At 39.9% G+C, this 19,687-nt stretch overlaps 1 protein-coding gene across 3 annotated transcripts in view; it reads right to left on the bottom strand.

Moving 5' to 3' along the window:
• Positions 1-7,608: 7,608 nt before the first annotated feature.
• The window catches only part of ncam2 (neural cell adhesion molecule 2), a 162,157-nt gene continuing 150,078 nt past the window's right edge, over positions 7,609-19,687 (bottom strand). For all 3 annotated transcript variants that reach the window (XM_026160121.1, XM_026160119.1, XM_026160120.1), the window contains one exon: positions 7,609-10,810. In XM_026160121.1, the coding sequence (XP_026015906.1) occupies positions 10,696-10,810 (115 nt within the window). In that variant the 3' untranslated portion in view covers positions 7,609-10,695. The remainder of the gene's footprint in view (positions 10,811-19,687) is intronic.

Here is a 19,687-nt window from a genome sequence, read left to right as displayed (position 1 = left end):
GTTCCCAATTCCACTCCATCTTTTTTTGAGTGCACTGTTTCCACCCTGAAAGCTGATTTTAAAAGCTTCAGCAGGTGATGTGACCTCATCTTGAATTTATAAAGCATAAATCAGCGAGTTCTTGAAAGCGCTGAGAATTCACTGCCTACCTGCTCCCCTTTGCGCCATTTAATAAGGTTATATTGAGTCTGACAGGTGTGAATGAAAGCAGTCGTGTTATGGCATATTCATCTCTGTTCCCCCCCTCTTCAAGTCAGTGACGGTATAGGCATGTAATGGCTTCCATAGAAATGCTAAGTGAAGCTTCTTTGCTGAAATGACTGGTAGAAGTGCTTATGAAGGAATTACAGAGAAACCTCAGTCCCAGATACACGAATCTGCTGAAAAGTCAAACACATCTTCTTTGCACCAAAACATGGCGTGCCTCCAAGTTTTCTCACCTTTTCAACCCTCCATGCAATTCTCAAGGTGCTTGCTTTGCTCCCAGCATTAAATATTTGTATCCATCCTTCATGGTACGCTTTTACTTTACCACGTGCTCCAGCTACCAGTCAGTTTCTAAACCTACGAACGGTCAAAACAATATTGATCTTCAAGTTATATTCTGTAAAATTCATGGTATTTATTGGGGGGGGGGGGGGGGTTGCACCAATACCAGTTTGTACAGAAAGCTTTTTTTCTTTAGTAGAGATAATTTCTCTTCTGCTCAGGATTTTAAGTGGAAGAGGGAAGTCAATTCTTTCAAACAAGAACAATGAATTTTATTGTTAATACTGCACTATGTACGTTACATACACACAATCCTAATGTGTGCAACTAGAATAAATATAAGATAACATTCTTATGACTGTCTGGTTTTTTTTAACTTACAGATATGTAAATAAATATGAGGGATAAATAAGAATTGGACAAGAGATAAACATATATCATTGCAGTCAATTTACATTAAGGGTCGAGTGAATAAACATCAGTCCCAGACTGATATAATGACTTCATTATTCTAATAGAATAAGCATTTCTCTAAATGTATAGTAAATAAAGGCTAAAGAATACAGTCCTGCTTATTGCATTAGGGTTAACAACCCACAAGACCCACAGGATCCATAGTTATGACCTTTAATCTATTGATTTGTGTTGCCGAACATGATTTTTCAGTGTTCTTTGTTTTCCTCAACACCGTCTCATTTTGGTGATCAACAAAAACTTTATGCATCTGACATTAAATATATATTTTTATTCAAATGCTTTAGTTTGCAAATTTAGGTTCACTGACATAAAAAATAAAATAATACAAATAAAATGCATGTGAGAGGATTATCCCATGTTTGGTTTAAATGCAGTAGTTGGCTAGTGAATAGTAAATTTGGAACCACTGGTGCACAATTATTTTAAAGTGAAATGGGTCTGTGAACCACAGCTCCTCCTTACAAAATCTATAAATATACCAGTCGAGACATAATCACTGCTCTTAGTTTGCCTTGCTATGCAAGACAACTGCAGAGATAACTGATGTTGAGCCCAGTCACGACTTTTGTTTTTGCAGCACTCCTGCGCTCTGTTTCGTCATCTGTCTGGTCAACACAGCAGAGGAGCCAAACAGAAAGCACAGGAGCAAAGTGAAACAACAACCGCACATACTCAATTAAACAAACAAACAGGTATACAACATAAATATTAGTGCTGTCAGCATTAGTCTCGTTATGCGGTTATGGCATTAACGTCATTTTAACAAGATTAACGCTGGCAGCACTAATAAATATACTTAATATTCCATACTTCTGCTTACTTTTAGTTACATGTTTTTAGTGATTCTCCTGAGGAAGCCACTATATCTTTAAATAACAGTGTTGTTTGCCGCTAAATTCATGTTCAAAAGTTAATTTTGGGCTTTTCCATTCTATCAAAGTAAACATGAAAGAAAACGTCACCTGACTGAGGGTAAACATCTGGCTTAGAAAGATGCCAAACAGTGGACGAAATCTCATTATGATCCCTCCTTAAGGAAACCTTATATCACCGCTCCACCTAGTCGCAAGTTCTACAAAGTTTCAACTTTCGAACTCTCGTGTTTTACTTTTTCTCTTTGAGGAAAGTGCCGTTGCAGATTTATTGTATCATAACTCTTGAATGACAATTAGTACAGCTCCAGTATACTCACAGACATACCGTTCTCTTCCCATCTCCTCTCCTGACAAATCAGGAGAGATGGACCTCTGCGGGGAGAGTCTGAAATAAAGCAGATTAAGGAAGCGGAGGGTTGTACCTGCCAAGAATCTCTCTGCTGGATTTGCCCATGCGGCTAAGAATTTGGGGAAGTTTCAAAAATTAGCCTGTGAACACGCCTCATGATGGAATTCTCTGTGCAAGCATGTGAGAGGAGGCGTTTAAGTGCATGTGTGCTTGTGAGTGTCTGAGAGAGAAAACTTGAACAATGGCATGGAGATTTCTTCCACTTCTCTAACTTCTCTCATAGTTGGGATTAAGGTGCTGTCTGCGCACAGTGTCGTGGGACTCTCTGCAAACGGAAAGATTAGAGGGAGAAATATTACCTGAAGGCTTACTCTGCTATCTTTTCACATTTTGCCTGACTTCCGTGCTGTGTTGAATGTCCTTTAAACACAGTGTGCTTATGTGTGTGTTTGTGAGTGGTCCATCCCTTCTGTTGTTTGCCAAACTTCCTGTCTAGCAAAAATAAAAAGAACCTGCAGAAGACTGCCAGCCAGTCCACCATGTGACGAAAGGAAGGAAAGTGTCTTCTCTTCTCTTGTGATTGTTCAGCTCGTTCCCACCCTCCTCCTCTGCACCCCTCTTCTCCCCCCCTGTGAGCGGCCAATATCGCTCCTCTCTGCATCTCCTCATCCAAATGAGGCTCAGTGTTTGATGTGCAGACTTCCTTTGAGCCCCTGTGGGAGATGAAGTTGAAGTTTGTTCCCCTTGTTAACAGAGACCCTTGCAGCCAGGATCCAACAGGCAGCCCGCTGCTTCCCTCCCTCCCTCTTGTAGGAGGGAGACGTCTGAGAAACGTTATCTGCTGACTTCAAATGAGCGCTGAAGAGGGGGCAGCTTTGTTAAGGAACACTGTGGCTCCTCCGTGCTATTCAGAATTGTTTTAATTCCTCCTTTGAGCAAAGCTCCTCAGTCGCTCTGGTTTTTATCATTAAAGCACTTCTTCTGTTTCATTCGAAGGGAGGCCAGATTTGGATGCAACACAGTTGCTGCCTTTAAAGCGGGTGTAATGAAGGTTTAGGAATGACCTTGATGAGAATAGCATCTCTGAAAAAAAGGAAAAAGGAAAAAAAAAGAGTTTCGTCGACTAGAACGCAGGGAAAAAATTAAAAGCTATTAAAGTTGTGTCTTTGTGGAGCAGTCTACTTTTATCACAACTGGACCAGACTAAAGTGTAACCCATTACGCTGGAGAGGATTATAAAGAAATGTTTGCCCAGTATCAGTGTCCTTTGACTCCATGGTGGTCAGTGTTACATTACCTCATTAAGAACTTGTGCAAGCTAAAAATGTGAGAAACTGCAACCAAGATTTACAACCAAATTTAGATTAATGCTTGAACTAATGATGGGTTTATGTTTTTCATTGTTCATTACATTTTCTTTTTTCTTTTTTCTGTTTTTTTCTTTTATTTTCTTTTAAAAAAAAACAAAAAAAAAAACATTTTCTTTTTAAATTTTTGCAGGCTCTCTTTACTGCTTGGACTCAGGTCTAATTCACACAAAGGGTTTGGAATATCGAGATAAATCACTTTTTAATTTAATACAGCCAAAAATTGTACCATACAAATTGCAAGTAGGTCCCCCTCTCTATCTACCAGCTCTGAGCAGAAAGCCAGGTGGACCACGTCTCAAAGAGTGCACTGACTTCAATGTCATGTTCATAAAACCAGTCTGAAATGATCTGAGCTTGTTGACATGGTCTGGTATCCTGCTGGAAGCAGCCATCAGAAGATGGGTACACTATGGTCATAAAGGGATGGACATTGTCAGCAACAATACTCAGTCTTTGGCATTTAAACAATGACCAGTTTCTACTAACACAGTAAAGTATGCAAAAAATATACCACACACTGTTACTCCACCAACAACAACCTCAACTACTGATACAAGGCAGGATGGATTCATGCTTTCATGTTGTTAAGTTGTGTTTCTTAATGTTTACAGGCCTCCCAAATACTGCACAGACTTTTTTAATGACCTCAGTGAACTGCTGTCTGTGATCTGTGTTGATTTCGACTGTGTAATTATTGTTGGGGATTTTAACATCCATGTGGACAACCCTCAGGACAAAGGGACTAAAGATCTGAGCAACACTCTGGGCAACTTTGGGCTGACTCAGCATGTAACAGAGGCCACACATAACAAAGAACACACTCTTGACCTACTGATCTCCAAAGGCCTGAGCATTTCAAAGGTTACTGTGTCTGATGTGGGCCTGTCTGATCATTACTGTGTTTTCTTTGAAAGTAAAATCTCAGCCCACACAAATATATCAACAGCAGTGATCACAAAACTGTGTATAACTGAAGACAGTAGTGAGATCTTTAACCAGGTCTTCCCATTAACACCTGACCTGTCCAGAGGTTCAGTATATGAGCTCGTCAATAGCTTCAATGCTAAAACGTTAAATGTAATGGATACAATTGCTCCCATTAAGGTGAAGGTTATCTCTGGAAGGAAAAAGTCTCCATGGAGAAACTAGCGAAAATGAAAAAAGAGAGTGTAGGAAAGCTGAGCGCGGATGGAGAAAAACAAACCTCCAGGTTCATTATGACATCTATAAAGAGAAACTTCACAATTATAATTTACAACTGAGAAGTGCAAGGAGGTCCAACTTCTCTGACATCATCACTAAAAACAGCCATAATGCTCGGGTCTTATTTTCTACAGTTGACAGGCTAACAAACCCTCCTGTGTCAGTGGCAGCTGAACTTCATTCAACCATGGCCTGCAATGACTTTGCCAAATTCTTCACAGAAAAATCCAAAAGATTAGACAAGCAATTGGTACATCAACAGCAGATCCAGGATATGTACTGTGTCCACCGAAAAACTGTTTAAACACCATGAAACAGTTTCAACCAATTAACAGCAAAGACCTGGAGGACATCATAGGTCAACTGAACTCCTCCTCTTGCTGTTTAGATGTCCTGCCAACAAGTTTTTTCAAAAAGGTCTCAAAGACTTTGGAGTCAGACCTGTTACAGATCGTCAACTTTTCTTTAATATCAGGTGTGTTTCCAGAATCACTAAAAATTGCTGTAATAAAGCCTATACTGAAAAAGGACAATCTTGACAAGACACAAATGAACAACTACAGGCCTATCTCAAATCTCCCATTTTTAAGTAAGATCATTGAAAAAGCAGTTTCTCAACAGCTCAGTTACTTCTTAAAACAGAATAACTGCTGTGATGCCTTCCAGTCAGGTTTTAGACAGAACCACAGCACTGAAACCGCTCTGACCAAAGTGTTTAATGACATATGTCTGAATACAGACAGTGGAAAAATGTCAGTCTTAGTTTTACTGGATCTCAGTGCAGCATTTGACACAGTTAACCACAACATATTACTGAAATGACTGGAGAACTGGGCAGGTCTTTCAGGAACTGTACTAAACTGGTTCAAAACATACTTAGAAAACAGGAAATACTTTGTATCAATAGGTAACTTCACATCTGAGCAGACAAGTATCACATGTGGAGTTCCCCAAGGTTCCATCTTGGGACCCTTTCTGTTTAACATTTACATGCTCCCACTGGCACAGATTATAAAGAACAACAAAATAAACTACCATAGCTATGCAGATGACACACAAATATATATCACAATGTCACCAGGAGACCGAGACCCTGTACAGGCTCTTGGTAAATGCATTGAGGAAATTAATGACTGGTTGTGCCACAATTTTCTCCAGCTAAACAAAAACAAAACTGAGGTAATAGTCTTTGGCGTCAAAGAAAAACGATTACAGGTCACCAGAGAACTTCAATCTATACATCTAAAAACCACAAACCAGGCGAGAAATGTGGGTGTAGTGATGGATGCAGACCTAAACTTAGAAAAACACATTAAGACAATAACAAAGTCAGCTTACTATCACCTCAAGAATATTTCAAGGATAAAAGATCCGATGTCTCAACAGGACCTGGAAAAACTAGTCCATGCATTCATCTTTAGTAGGCTTGATTACTGTAACAGCATCTTTACAGGTCTACCTAAAAAATCAGTCAGACAACTACAGCTCATTCAGAACTCTGCTGCTCGAGTCCTCACTAAGACCAAAAAAGTGGACCACATCAGTCCAGCTCTGAGGTCTTTACACTGGCTGCCTGTGCGTCAGAGGATAGACTTTAAAGTTCTGATGCTGGTCTATAAAGCTCTGAATGGTTTAGGACCAAAATACATCAGTGACCTCCTGACCCAGTATGAACCTTCCAGATCCCTCAGGTCATCTGGATCCGGTCTTTTATCAGTTCCCAGAGTCAGAACCAGACACGGAGAAGCTGCATTCAGCTTTTATGCTCCTTATATCTGAAACAAACTCCCAGAAAGCCTCAGATCAGCTGAAACACTCAGTTTATTTAAATCCAGTTTGAAGACTCACCTGTTCTCAGCTGCATTTGAATAAAGCACCAAATCCGCACTTAAGCTTAAATTTCAAAACTTACATTTTAACTATTGATTTTATCTACTGTTCTGATTTTATCTGTTTTGATTTTATATACTGTTTTGTTTGTTTGTTAATTAGTTAGTTAGTTTGTTTGCTTGTTTTAATCAATTTTAAATCATGCTTTTTATTTGTTTTTGTTTCTAATGTCTCTGTAAAGCACTTTGAATCACCTTGTTGTTGAATTGTGCTATACGAATAAACTTGCCTTGCCTTGTTTATGCCAAATGCTCACCAGACCAAATGTAACAGCAGAAACTGAGACTCATCAGATGAGGCAACGTTTTCCAATCTTCTTTTGTTGAGTTATGATGAGCCAGTGTGAACATTAACAAGACATCTTTGTCAGGAGAGAACTGCTGCTTACTGGGTAATTTCATTATCAAAGCCTTCTTTGTAAACGCTAGAGATGGTTGCGCCAGTGGATCAGCATTTTTTGAGACACTCAGAAACACTCACAGCTGTCTGGCAAAAACAACTGTGTCAAGATTAAAGTCACTTAAATCACCTTTCTTTCCCATTCTGATGCTTTGTTTTAACTTCAGCAGATTATCTGTACCTTGTTTACATGCCTAAATGCACCGATCTGCTGCCATGTGATTGGCTGATTAGATATTTGTATTAACAAGCAGTTGAACAGGTGTACCTAATACAGTGACCAGTGAGTGTATATGCTAACGTATCATAATAACATTTGAAACTGGTTTAAAATGATTTTCACAAAGGCCGGCCTACAACTTTTCATTTAAGCCTTGGAGGTGCTAGTTTTGAAACATGACCTTTTCATTATGCTAAACTTACCTGTGGCTTTGTGGGCTAAAGGGATAAACTACTGTATAAATAAAAATGTTTGCTTTTAAAGCTTTTTTGCACACCCACATATAAGATGGAAAGTCGGTAGAAAAAAAAAAGTGAGATCAGGAACGACAACGTCTCGCTGTCTTCTACCAGGACATGTTTATTTACAGCGGCCAATGATAGGAGTCACAAGTGTTCCACAGGTACGTACAGAGAGACATCAATAGTTCCCACCTCCTGCACAAAGCACACTCAGCGGGGACAGTCCAAGGGACACGGGGAGCATGGGGACAAAGAGGACACATACTGTACACTGAGCTCAAACACACCTGTTTTTTTAACCCCCCTTTTACAGAAAAAAGGGCTGATGGATGATGGAGGAGACAGAGAGGAAAGGAGGACGAGAGAGGGGAGGAGAGGAGGGACCAGAGGAGAAGAAGGACAGGGGTGGGGGGTTAGACTTATATTCAAATACAAAAGAACATGTACAAATCGTATAGCCCCCAGGCACTGTGCTCCCATATTTACAGTGATCGTAACAGGCAGCGGAACCACTCCATGGCAGGACCATCCTTTAGAGATATGCAGGTACAAGGGCTCGCTGTGAGAAAACAAAGCCAGCACTACGTAAGTCTGAGATAAAAACCAGTGGAGTCTGAGAGGCAGGGAACAGTGGTGGAGAGGGGGGCAGGTGGGGAGGACAGGAGGGGGGCTGGCAGACACATGGAAGGAGTGCTGCAGCCTAGGGAATTAATCACTGTCGAGAGCTACATAATCAGGTTTTAACTATCAGAGCACACCCCGGAACTCGGCGTGAGAGCTCTCGCCAACTCGCACCACGGTTTAAAAAAATGTTTTAAAAAGGAAACACTCCATGCACTTAGAGCACTCTGACATTCACACTTGGCATGTGGTCATCATCACCTTCGCATCATCACCTTCGCTTGCCACATGGTGCACCATGGAGATGGAAAGTGTACTCGCACTTTATTATAAATAGGTAACAACATTAAAAAATAAATATAATAAATGCCAGAATAGCACTTAACTCTTTAATGTAGTGTAAGGTTTGGAATCTGGAGACTCTTATTGTGGAAAAGTGAAAAAAAACAAAAAAACAGTAAAAATGGGAACACATCCTCGCAAACATACAAATGGATTAACTTACAGTACGTGCAGATACATTCAGCGGACATACATGCAACCTGATTCATGTAGACGAGTGTAGTTACCCATGGATGTATGCACACATACATGCGCACACACACAGTCATGTAATGATTCATGTGATGCCATCAGACCACTCAACAGCCTCGACCTGACATCTAGTTGTACTAGGTAGTTGCACACGTCCGTTCCTGTCCAGTGTCGGTGATTAGAACCCACAACCCTATGACTACGTTTCCCAGAAACCACAGCATCACAATACAATTCAATCTTATGACACATTCTGTGGCACAAAGCAGCTAAGCTGTGATCAAAAGTTCATTTGTTGGTCTACACTGCTACAGCGACTTTGGGCCACAAAAGGGAGGGGGGTGGGGGGGGGGGGGGGGGTTTAAAAAAAAAAAAAAAAAAAAAGAGAAGGCACACTAATGCCGTAATTACTGCCTCCATTGAAATGCTGTGAAATAGCCTCAGGACATGGGTTTTTCTTAAGGGAAAGCAAATGACTAGGAAAAAACAATATTACACCATCACTGAACTTTGTACCAAAACACAAGAGAAGGAAAAAAAAAAGAAGAAGAAAAGAAAAAAAAAACAGCCAACAGCTTTTCATCCAAGGAGTGTTCACAAAAAAAAGAAAAGAAAAAGCCAAGCCTTTTGCATTTGGAAAAAAGGACACATCCTTTAGGGTATATTTACATAAAAGCTTTGTAAAATACTCTTTTTTTTTTCATCTATGTACAACACGTGACAACATCAGAGAGAATAGTGACCAGACCAAAGAAAGAAAAACGGCATCAGAGGCCAATCTGAGGCAAGAATAATCAAAGAAACCAAAGTTTATCATTTAAAACAGACATGACGTAAATGTTGATTTATTTCTCTCGAGCATACCTTTTCTCTTTTGTTCCCATGCCTTGAGTGGTACCTTGCTGCTACTTCTGCTTTTACAGATAGCAAAGATTACTGGTCAGGGCACTCACGGGGACGCCTTTCAACACATTAACATAATTTTTTCATTACTCATTGTATACCAAAGTGTAAATTGACTTGCAGTGCGGCTAACCTCTGGCAACAATATACGACACATTACGGTGTATGCAGCTGATGAATAAAACATTCTTATGCGCACATTGTTAGAGAGTGAGACGCCTGAAGAGCGCCAACAATATTCGGCGTCAATTTAAAGGCTTTGCTAACAGTGACATCAATGCACATGTGTGGTTTTTGTACTGTATACTTCATAGACTGCAACACACTCTTCCTTCTTGTGATTTTTGGATACTGTTGAGTACTTACAAAGAGTCGCAAAAGCCCTTCTGAAATCAAACCAAACCAAATATTAGGCCTAAAGTCTTCTGGAAAAAATTAATATTGTTTCAGGTAGAAATGCTAGCGAAGCCTGCTAGCTTAAAGTACAATAACTGAGAATTTGTCTTTGTAAGCTAGGCACCTAGCTTGGCTATCACAGGCATAAAAAGGATGTTGTAGAGTAACACTCAGGCATGGAAACAGGCTTAAATCACTGTGACATCCTGCAGTGAAGGTCAGCCCATGCATTGCTCTTACAAAGACAAAAAAAAGCATTAGCATTGAGATATTTGGGGCACACCAGCGTACCAGCTTATGCCTCCGCTGGTGATTGTCTTTTTTGAGAGACATCAAAGAGGAGAGTGCTAGAAACACCTTTCAACTGCATGAAAATCCCATGTGGGGTGTAAAACAGACAAATAAACAAAAAAAAAACAAAAACCCAGAATCTGAGAAATAATACTTAAGGCAGAAAATAATATACAATCATTGATCAACAAGAGCTTTCCACTGATGCCATGTTTGTAAGAACATGATACATTAATCACTCAGGGTGTCTAAAAGGTTGACACTTTCTTCCTTTCTATTTTCTCTCTATTATTTTTTGTATTTACACATGCCTTTCTCTGGGGCATTGCTATAAACAGATATGGTATTTTACTCCACTATTTTCCAGTGTTGTAGTTTCTCTGGGTTTTGGTCTTGTGATCCGAATGTTCTTTTGGTGGCGGGAGGACCGACCCTTTTACGCTTTGCTGTCGTCGGGCTTTGTGTGGATGCTGTTGTCACTGTGCACTTTGATTTCAATCGTATCCGGCTTGAGAACCTCTCTTCCATTTTCTTCCTTCAGCGGTAGCTTCCTGCAGAGACACAGAAATGCACAACGTGGAAGTGAAATACGCAGTTTGTGCATTTCAAAGCTTGGTCATTACAAGAACTTAAAGCATACATACCATTATTGTGAACAGACGCACAATAAATTGTACATAAAGCAGAGCTGAATTACTGCTGTAAGAGAGTTTAGGCTTAATGGTATTCTTCAAAAAATGTGTGCCTAACAGCATTGAACTCCACCTTATAGACCTTTCGGTGTGTGAATGAATTGCCTCCTTTGGGATTAATAAAGCTAAATTTAATTGAAGAGAAAAGGCAGCAGGAATATTAAATATAACAGCCTCCACGGGGCTTCACAAGGGGTTAGAGAAAGCCAAATTATTCCTATTTTGCCTGTGTTTGGTCTGGATGGTTGGAGAGCTGATCAATTTGTCAGCTTGTGTTTGTTTTCAGTGCTCTAGATGTCTGATGAGGATGGAGATGAGACATGAATAATTATAAGCAACGTGACTTAGCAGGCTTTTTACAGGACTTTCTCCATCTGTTCACCAAGGATGAATGGCATCCACTTCCGTTTTTAAAGAAATCAGTGCACACATATGGTACATAGACGCTAAAGTATTTGTTGGTTTCAGCAATCTGTGATAGTTCATCTATTCCCAACTAAGCCATACTATGTATGTTCAGGAATAGCAATGTAGATCGATCGATTTGCTTTGGTCCTGAAAGAATACTTTAAAAGAATGGCACTGATTGAAATTAATTTTATTCAGCATAATCATTCTGTTATCCTTATTTAGAACCCAAATTTTCTTTTACGTTATTATTAAAAATCCTTATTATCTTACGCTGTTTCTAACAAGTCAATTTCTTTAGGTTTCCCCTCCCTAATGGCATATTTTTTCTGACTGACATTCCTCCCAAAAAACACCACATGTAAGCCTCAACCCCATATTGCACATACAGCAGGAAATGTGGCTTTGGCTAGGCCTAAGATGAACCCTATAACACCAGAGTTACACAGGTCTACAGTCAGATCAGTGACCATCTGACAAATAGTCCCAAGTAAATAATATGTATTACCCAAACGGTTGCAAGTAACCGCAGGAGGTTGCTGGCTGATGCGCCTTGGACAAAACTGGTTGCAAAGAGTTTGCTGCACCAAAAACTTCAGTGCAATTTCTTTGGCCCCAAGTAGATTGCCACTGTCATTCGCACTTTGCATTTTAATCTCAAAGCTGTTATCAAACTTGAAAAGGTGTGACACAAACTGGAAGTGGGGAACGTTCTCCAGTAAAGCAGAAAATGTGCCGTATTGCCACATCCATCATATTTCAGAAGGGGCAACTTTTACTGTGAAAGCAAAAGCTCTCTGGTTTCACTTTCACATTCTTGCTACCACTTGCTAGTGTTTGCAACCAAGTTGTCATCTTCCTTGCAACCTGTTGGTGAACAAAATCATTGCTCATGACTCGGTAAATCCAGAAACCATTTGCCAAACGGAATACATACTCTTCTATAGCAACCTGGTGGATGCCAGCTTCTCAGTGACTAGTCTTTAGGCCGGCGTAAATGGATATGTGGCAATCACATTCACATATGTCAGCAACCACTTGCAACTAATGATGGAATACAACTTGTCATCTCCCTGCGTCTGAAACATTTGCTTTAAAGATAGGGACAAAGTCTGAGACCACTTAGTCTGCCATCTTTACATCGACACTGGTGCATTAAGACAGGGATAAACCAACAATAAGATTGAGTCAGTCAGTTTTCCACTACACAAAGGTGTTATACTCGCTTATGCAAGACTGAAGGAGACAAAGTTCATAATTTTTTTTTATTATAAATTTATAAACAAAGATACAGCGAGTTCATTTCATTAATAACCACCATTCTACCAAGACCACTGCAAATCTGCAGCTTAAAAATGAGTCGCCAGAGCTTGAAGGTGCTGCACACTCAACCTTAAAGTTGGGGAAACTGGCATTCAGCTGAGACTGAAGAAGTCACTTGGATGAGCGAGGAAACATTTCTCCCACTGAAAACCCTACGTCCAGATGAACAGGATCAACTTTTTTGGACTGCAATAACTTCAGAGCTCGCACATCTTCCATATGGTGCAAGTCTGACTCATTTTGAGACGGATAGAAAAGGAAATAGGCACGGGCTATTTGACTTACTCACAGCCCTGTTTCAGGCACGCTTGTTCATCTAATCTTCCACGAGTTTTGTTTTGAGTAATGCAGCAGAAGGACATCACAGCTTTATCTTTATGCTAATATGCATCAGTATGATGAAAATCCAACCAGCTTGTGCTTCAAGCAATATGATATATGAGAGCTTTCATCTGCATTTGGCTGATCTGGCTTTATCCAAGTGCGGTTAATACAGGCAGTGGGTCAGAATAAAGTAATGCTGCAACATAATGAGACCTAAAAAGTAGCATTTTCTAATATCTTTTGTTGTAATGACCCACATTTCTATTCTAATTTGACTTGCACAAATTCAAACATGCAAAATGACCCATAACTAGGGAGTAGCTATTAGAAAAAAGCTATATTATTCCCCCTTCTGCACCATTACAGGTGGCTTCTTGCCATTATGTGCACTCTGTCAATCGAATTAGTATCCTTTGATGTGTTCATATGCCAGGAGGACAGACATTTCAAAGAAATATCTATCAGCAGTGTCAAATCTCCTCATCTTAGCCTCTAAAACACTAAAGCCTAACCAAAAACCACTTATTGACAAACCAACAGGGACACATTCACCGAAAAAATACGAACCACGGGGGGGCTACCCATGTAAAATCAAACAGGCGTCTGTCTTTTGTCATTTCATTTTGGGGAATAAAAACCCTGCTCTGAAATTTCAGCAAGGGATGTCTAAATGCAATTTTACTCTCAGCGGTAGCTTGCGCCTACACCAAACAACCAAAAAAAAAAAAAAAAAGAGAGAGAGAACAAAATAAAGTAAATAAACAAAAATAAAAGAAAGAATGAGAAAACAGATGACAATTACAGAAAATGCAAAGCGAACGTGGCACTGAGTTGCATCTCTTCCTGCTACACAGCCCTTTCTTTTACCCTGCGCCTCTTGGAAGTAAGACAAGTTTAATAAGGAGATCAATAAGGAACTTTGGCTTTTACATTGATTCACATTGTCAGAGTCCTCTTGCTCCTAATATGCGCTTCATTCAATGCGTATTTCTCCAGTTCTATCAAGACATTGAGGGAAAAAAGAAGGGGGGGGGGGGTTAAGTCACAAACAAAGAAAGGTATTATAGACCTGTACCAGGCCAGTATTAATAACACTTGACCTTAAAGATTCTCATTTTCCGGAGTTCATGAAGCGGTTCCACTTTTTATTTTGCCGCTGCTAGTCTGTCATGACTCAGAGACATAAACAATCTGTCAAATGAAGGTTCTAAATGAAAAGCTCTATATTGTCTTTTGAGTATAAAAAAAATCATTTGAATTTTTTAGAGCTTTTTAAAAATCTTTTTTATTAGTGTTAATGGTAGATATATCCACATGATAAACATTTCCCGGATGACTCATACATTAATTCTTGGAGCAGAACTTCTCCTTTGAAAGAATACTTAATTCGAGGCTGACACGACTCTCTAAATAAACACGAACCTGCAGCTATCAGGGGTTGACCGAAACAGCTTGTTGTTTTACTAATGCAGTTCTTATACAGCTATTGACATTTAATAAAACATTGCATATGAATCAGTCATCCCTGCTGTCATTGAAATGTATTCATTTAACTAAATAATTCTATTTTTTGCATTGTTTCTTTCTTCAAAGGTCTGAGATATCTCATCTAGTGCATCAGTGGACACTTTTATTATTCCCATTACTGGATGTTTTCACTGTGTAAACGCTGAATTTCCTCGACTAAATTGTCAATTTTAAAAGGCACTCTACATCAACACAAAATCACCCTCAAATTGCCATGCTGGACGTTTTACCAAGCTCCGGGAGAGTTCTTCAGTGAGCGAGATCATGAACGTAAAACAGTAACCCTGCATGATACTGTACCTAATAAGCCCAAATATTGCATCTGGCCAGAGGGGGGTTCCCCCTTTGGTTGATTGGTGGATGTAAAAGTTCCTGCACAGTGAAGCCAATTTCATGTCTCATTAGCTCCATGCAAACCTAGATTTGACTTATACTCAGATGGGGAGGTTTCCTCAAGTTCTGCGAAGGCTCTTGCTGTGCGACGTTTCCTGTTTCTTCAGTGAGGAGGCAAAATCAAAACAATCCCGAATCCATTTAGTATAGTAGCAAAGTATCAGTACAGTTTGGAAGAAAAAGAAAAAAAAAAGAAGAAGAAATTATATCAAAATAATATTGGAGAGGCAACTGTAACTGTTAAAGCGTCTGCAGTTGGCATACGGCATGCTCTTTGCCTTCTCTGCAATTTGATAAACTCCTTAACATAGTTGTACCGTTTCAGTTATTCAAATGGTCAAAAAAAGTGCAATGAAAAACATAAAACTACTAGAACTTCTAGAACTACTTGAGGTTGGCGTTAATAATTATTGATGGGGCTCTGTGTGATGAGAAAGCAATATTTCGCATGCTATATGTTGATTCAAATTATAAAAAATTGCAGTCATACATCTGCCGTAGCCCCAACTGGTTGCAGCAGATGGCTGACTCTCCCTGACCCTGGTTCTTCTGGAGGTTTCTTCCTTCTAAAAGGGAGTTTTTCCTTCCCACTGTTGCCAAGTGTTTGCTCATAAGGGCTTCTTTAATTTTTATTTATTTATTTATTTATTTATTTATTTTTGGGGGGGGGGGCTGTCTTTTGGCTGCTGCCTTCAAGAGTCACCACAGCAGATCATCTGTCTCCATCTCACTCTATCCTCAGCATCCTTCTCTTTCACACCAATCCTCTGCATGTCCTCCTTCCCTATATCCATGAAACTTCTCTGAGATCTTCCTCTTTTCCTCCTGGCTGGGAGCTTCATCTTCCCTCCTCTGCACATGTCCAAACCAGCTCAGCCTTTGTCTCCAAACTGCTTAATCTGAGCTGTCCCTCTGACTCCGTTCTAATCTTGTCCATGCTGGTCACTCCCAATGAAAATGTTCAGCTCTGCTACCTACAGCGCAGCCTCCTGCCTACATTTCCAAACCATACAGCTTCAAAGTCTCTACCATCTTGTAAACCTTGGTTGGGTTACATTTTCCTCTATCACAACAGCACTATGACACAAATCTGTTTGGCACAAGGATCTCGAGATATCTTTGCTTGTGCAGTATTTAACATTGTGGCCACAGTTAAAAGCAAAAATTGTGTGGATAGTTTTTCTCCAAATGCTAAAAAAAATAGAGCCATTTGGAGTCATTTTTCATCACTGTGAACATACTATCTCATGTGCATATACTGCTTGTTTGTCCAAAAATATGCACACACCATCAGAAGTTCAATTCAAAACGTTGTTTGGCACACAAGGCAAACAGCAATGCTACTGGGTCTTGACAAACCTCTGATTATGCTGCGAGAGCCAGCAGCTGTGTGAAGCTCACGGTGCGCTGGCGTGATATCAGAGTGCGTATGCAGATACGTATTTGTAATCTGTAAGCTTCTAAGTGACACCAAAGCGCAGCAGGGGCGACTTGTTCTTTCCTCTGCAGACATTAATTAAGCACATTGCCATCTATGGCAGGCCATGAAGGCAGGCTACAATCTTTGCTTTTTCACTGTGATAAATTAGGTGGCTTGCAGTCTTAGCTGCGGTATGTGCCTGGAGAGTTTGTTTACACCCTTATCAAAATCTATACACGTATATATTTTTTTTTCCAGCAAACATTTTTTTTTTGTTTTAGAGTTGGCATCCGGGATCTTACTGTGAATTTAGAAGTGGAAGTCTTTGTCAAAGGCACTTTGACGGAGCTGCTGATGGACAATTTGGCTGTTTACATGTGGATCAGACGCCTTGTTCCCTGACCTGATGTAGAAATGAGCTTGTTTACACGACTGTGGAGTAAGAATGTAGGGAAACGAAGACCAGACAGATATATGTCCTTTTTCTCATTTTTACACGGTCAGGTATGCTCCAGCCAAAGCCTTTTAGCTTCTCGAGACAAGCAGATTTCTGTTTGCTCTGGAGTTAAGAGTACTGTGAGCTCACACTTAATTAAATGTCATCCACCTCAGTCTGCTGCTCCAGAATTTGAAATTTATGTGCTCTCTACATGTCAATAGCACAGACTGTCTTGTCTTTCAAAAAAAATTGGAGAATCAAGAGGCTCCGAATCCCTGTAATGATGTTTAATTTTATTGAAACAGGAAAACAAAGGGAGAAAAATGAATGTGCTTGCGCTGAACAATACATTATGGAAAAACATGGTGAAGAGCTAATTAGACTAGGACTCCTGGTATATTCTTGAATGACAGCAAATGTAGTAACAATAATTCTTCTTTGATTAATTCACTTTACCTTTAACTTCACTTTCTCTAATGCAGTATCCTTCAGCTAAACAAAGTTAAATTTACATATGCAAAATATAGTTATACTTTCATTTGTTCCTCTTGTTTTGCTATATTAGATATTATTAATGACTTAAGGTGTCACCAAAGTCATAGCTTTAGAACTCAGAAGCTATTTCTGGTGATTTTTCAGTGAATTTGCCTTTTTTATTTTGATAATTTTGTCGTGCCCTTAAGATTTTAGGCTTTGTATGGTCGATGCTAAGCACTGTGGAACCATTAACATGTCTGACAAATTTCTAGGCTAACATGGTACCTCTGAGCTGACGCTAGGTAAGCTAGTCCGCTGATGCTGACTTTTTTTTTTTTTTGCATCTCTTTGCATTTACAGATTTCAAAGTGTCTTTCAACTGGTTATTTCGTTTAGGTCCTTTAGCCCCCCACTTTTTGTTTAATTCAAACAAAAATAATCAGCTTTTTTTTCTTTTCTTAAGAGTACGTGTGCACATGCACAGTATGTGGGGTTCGAGGTTGCTTTTGTTGTCTTTGCTTGGACTGCCAGTGTCCAGCTGGAAAAATTTAAGATAGCGTCAAACCAAGTTTTTCATTGCATTGCTTATCACATTATACGTATGGGAGGGGACGAACTAGCATAGCATTACAACAGTCCCAGTAATTGCTAACTTTAGGTTTTTATCTACCTGCTTCAATTATAGGACACTAGTAGGAACGAAGTGTGTTCAGACTTCATTTGGGATTCGTGTGACGTCAACAGGGGCAAATAAAACACTCTGACCTTCTTTTTACGCCATTGGTTTAGTACTCCATGTTGTTAGTGGACAGGAAGTCATCATGAACAACACGGCTGACTGGCATCTCAAACAGATTTTTCTTTAGTGACTGACACTTCTGTAGAAATTCTTTCTTGCTCCATCCCCAGGCTGCCATGGCCTTAACTGTAATCTTCCATTCTGTTTTATATTTCCTGCCGTGAGTCATCAGGTATATATAAACACTTTCAAAAGTCTATCGACTCCAAGCCAGATCTATCACTGAGCCTCTACTCAAACTTCTTAAGCCTGAATAAACAACAGACTTCACCAGACGCCCCTCCTGCGCCACCTCAACGGTTAAAATGTCACTGTGACATATCATCAGCTTTACTCAACACTGACTTTTTGTCTCTGGGTAAAAGATTATCAGCAGCTGTTGTTTTGTATTAAACGTCAATACCAAACTGTTCTTCTGGGTTTCTTGCCAGCAGGTTACTGGAGAGCCCGACAGGGGCACAAATCTATTTCTGGTTCACTGACTGACAGGATGGGACTGGAGCTGGCTGCACAACTATGACAAGCAATGAATATTAGGAAGGGAAAAAAAAACTTCCAGAAAGAAAAAAAAATGAACACAGAATCCAAATTAAATGCAGGTAGAAAGAATATGAATCAATTTAAGTTTCCCTGCATAAACATGTATTTACTTTTTCTGTCTTTTGCCTGAATAGTGACTTTTTAAGGTCGTAAGGGGTTAAACAGTATAGCTGGAGTCACATTTGACTTGATGCTACAGACTAGAGGTCCATTAGGTGTACCAATTCTCTTCTATCTCTATATGGGGTCCCATTGATATCTCAGCACACTGTTAAGAACTTAAGACTGAAACTGGAAGTGAGGACTTTTGAAGTCAACAGTACTACTTGAGTCTTTCAACTTTCCCTGAAGCAGCTATGCAGCCCAGTGTGTGCCGCAGATTCATAACAGAAAGACACCCACACACTCTCTGTCGTGCGTTTGTCCACTAGCCTAGCTCCAACTTCAAAATAACCCTGCACTGCTGGGTGCGTGGTCGCTCTGCTAACCTTCAGCACCACATTGAGGTTGGAAAACTGTCTCTATAACCCCGAATATCAAAAAAAAAAAATCTGCTGTGTCAGAAGTGAACTGACGATACCCTCCAGATTTTCTTCTTGGTTCCAAACTAGCCCACACACTCCTCAGCTCACATCCTCAGAACAGACACCCAGCACACACTCTGATCTGTGCCACTCATCACCTTCCTAATTTGAAGTTCACCCCATGCTATTTATCACCGTAGATGCTCTCCATTGATGTTATTATTGACACTGTTGCTCACGCTTCGCTAGTCTTTACAACTTATTACCCCTCAGCACCTTCAGACTTGCACTATTGACATCTTGGAAACTCAGTTGGAGTTGTATTATTTCAAGTGTTATCTTATTAGTCTCCAGCTCAGTGGCATGACTCATTGTAAAGCAGACCACGGCATTTACTCCATTCTCGCTACACTAGTTCAAAGAAGTTATGACCATCTTCACTGCCAGTTATGAAACCAATCTCTCTGCAGAGACACGGACTGCAACAGGACAACAATCAAAAGTGCTCAAACAACCAGAAAGTTTCTAACAAGTACTGTAGAATCTCTGAGGTACTGTCAGA

This window comes from Astatotilapia calliptera, chromosome 23 (assembly GCF_900246225.1).
Source record: "Astatotilapia calliptera chromosome 23, fAstCal1.2, whole genome shotgun sequence".
NCBI classification, from domain to species: Eukaryota; Metazoa; Chordata; class Actinopteri; order Cichliformes; family Cichlidae; genus Astatotilapia; species Astatotilapia calliptera.
This window is presented reverse-complemented; position numbering and strand designations above follow the sequence as displayed.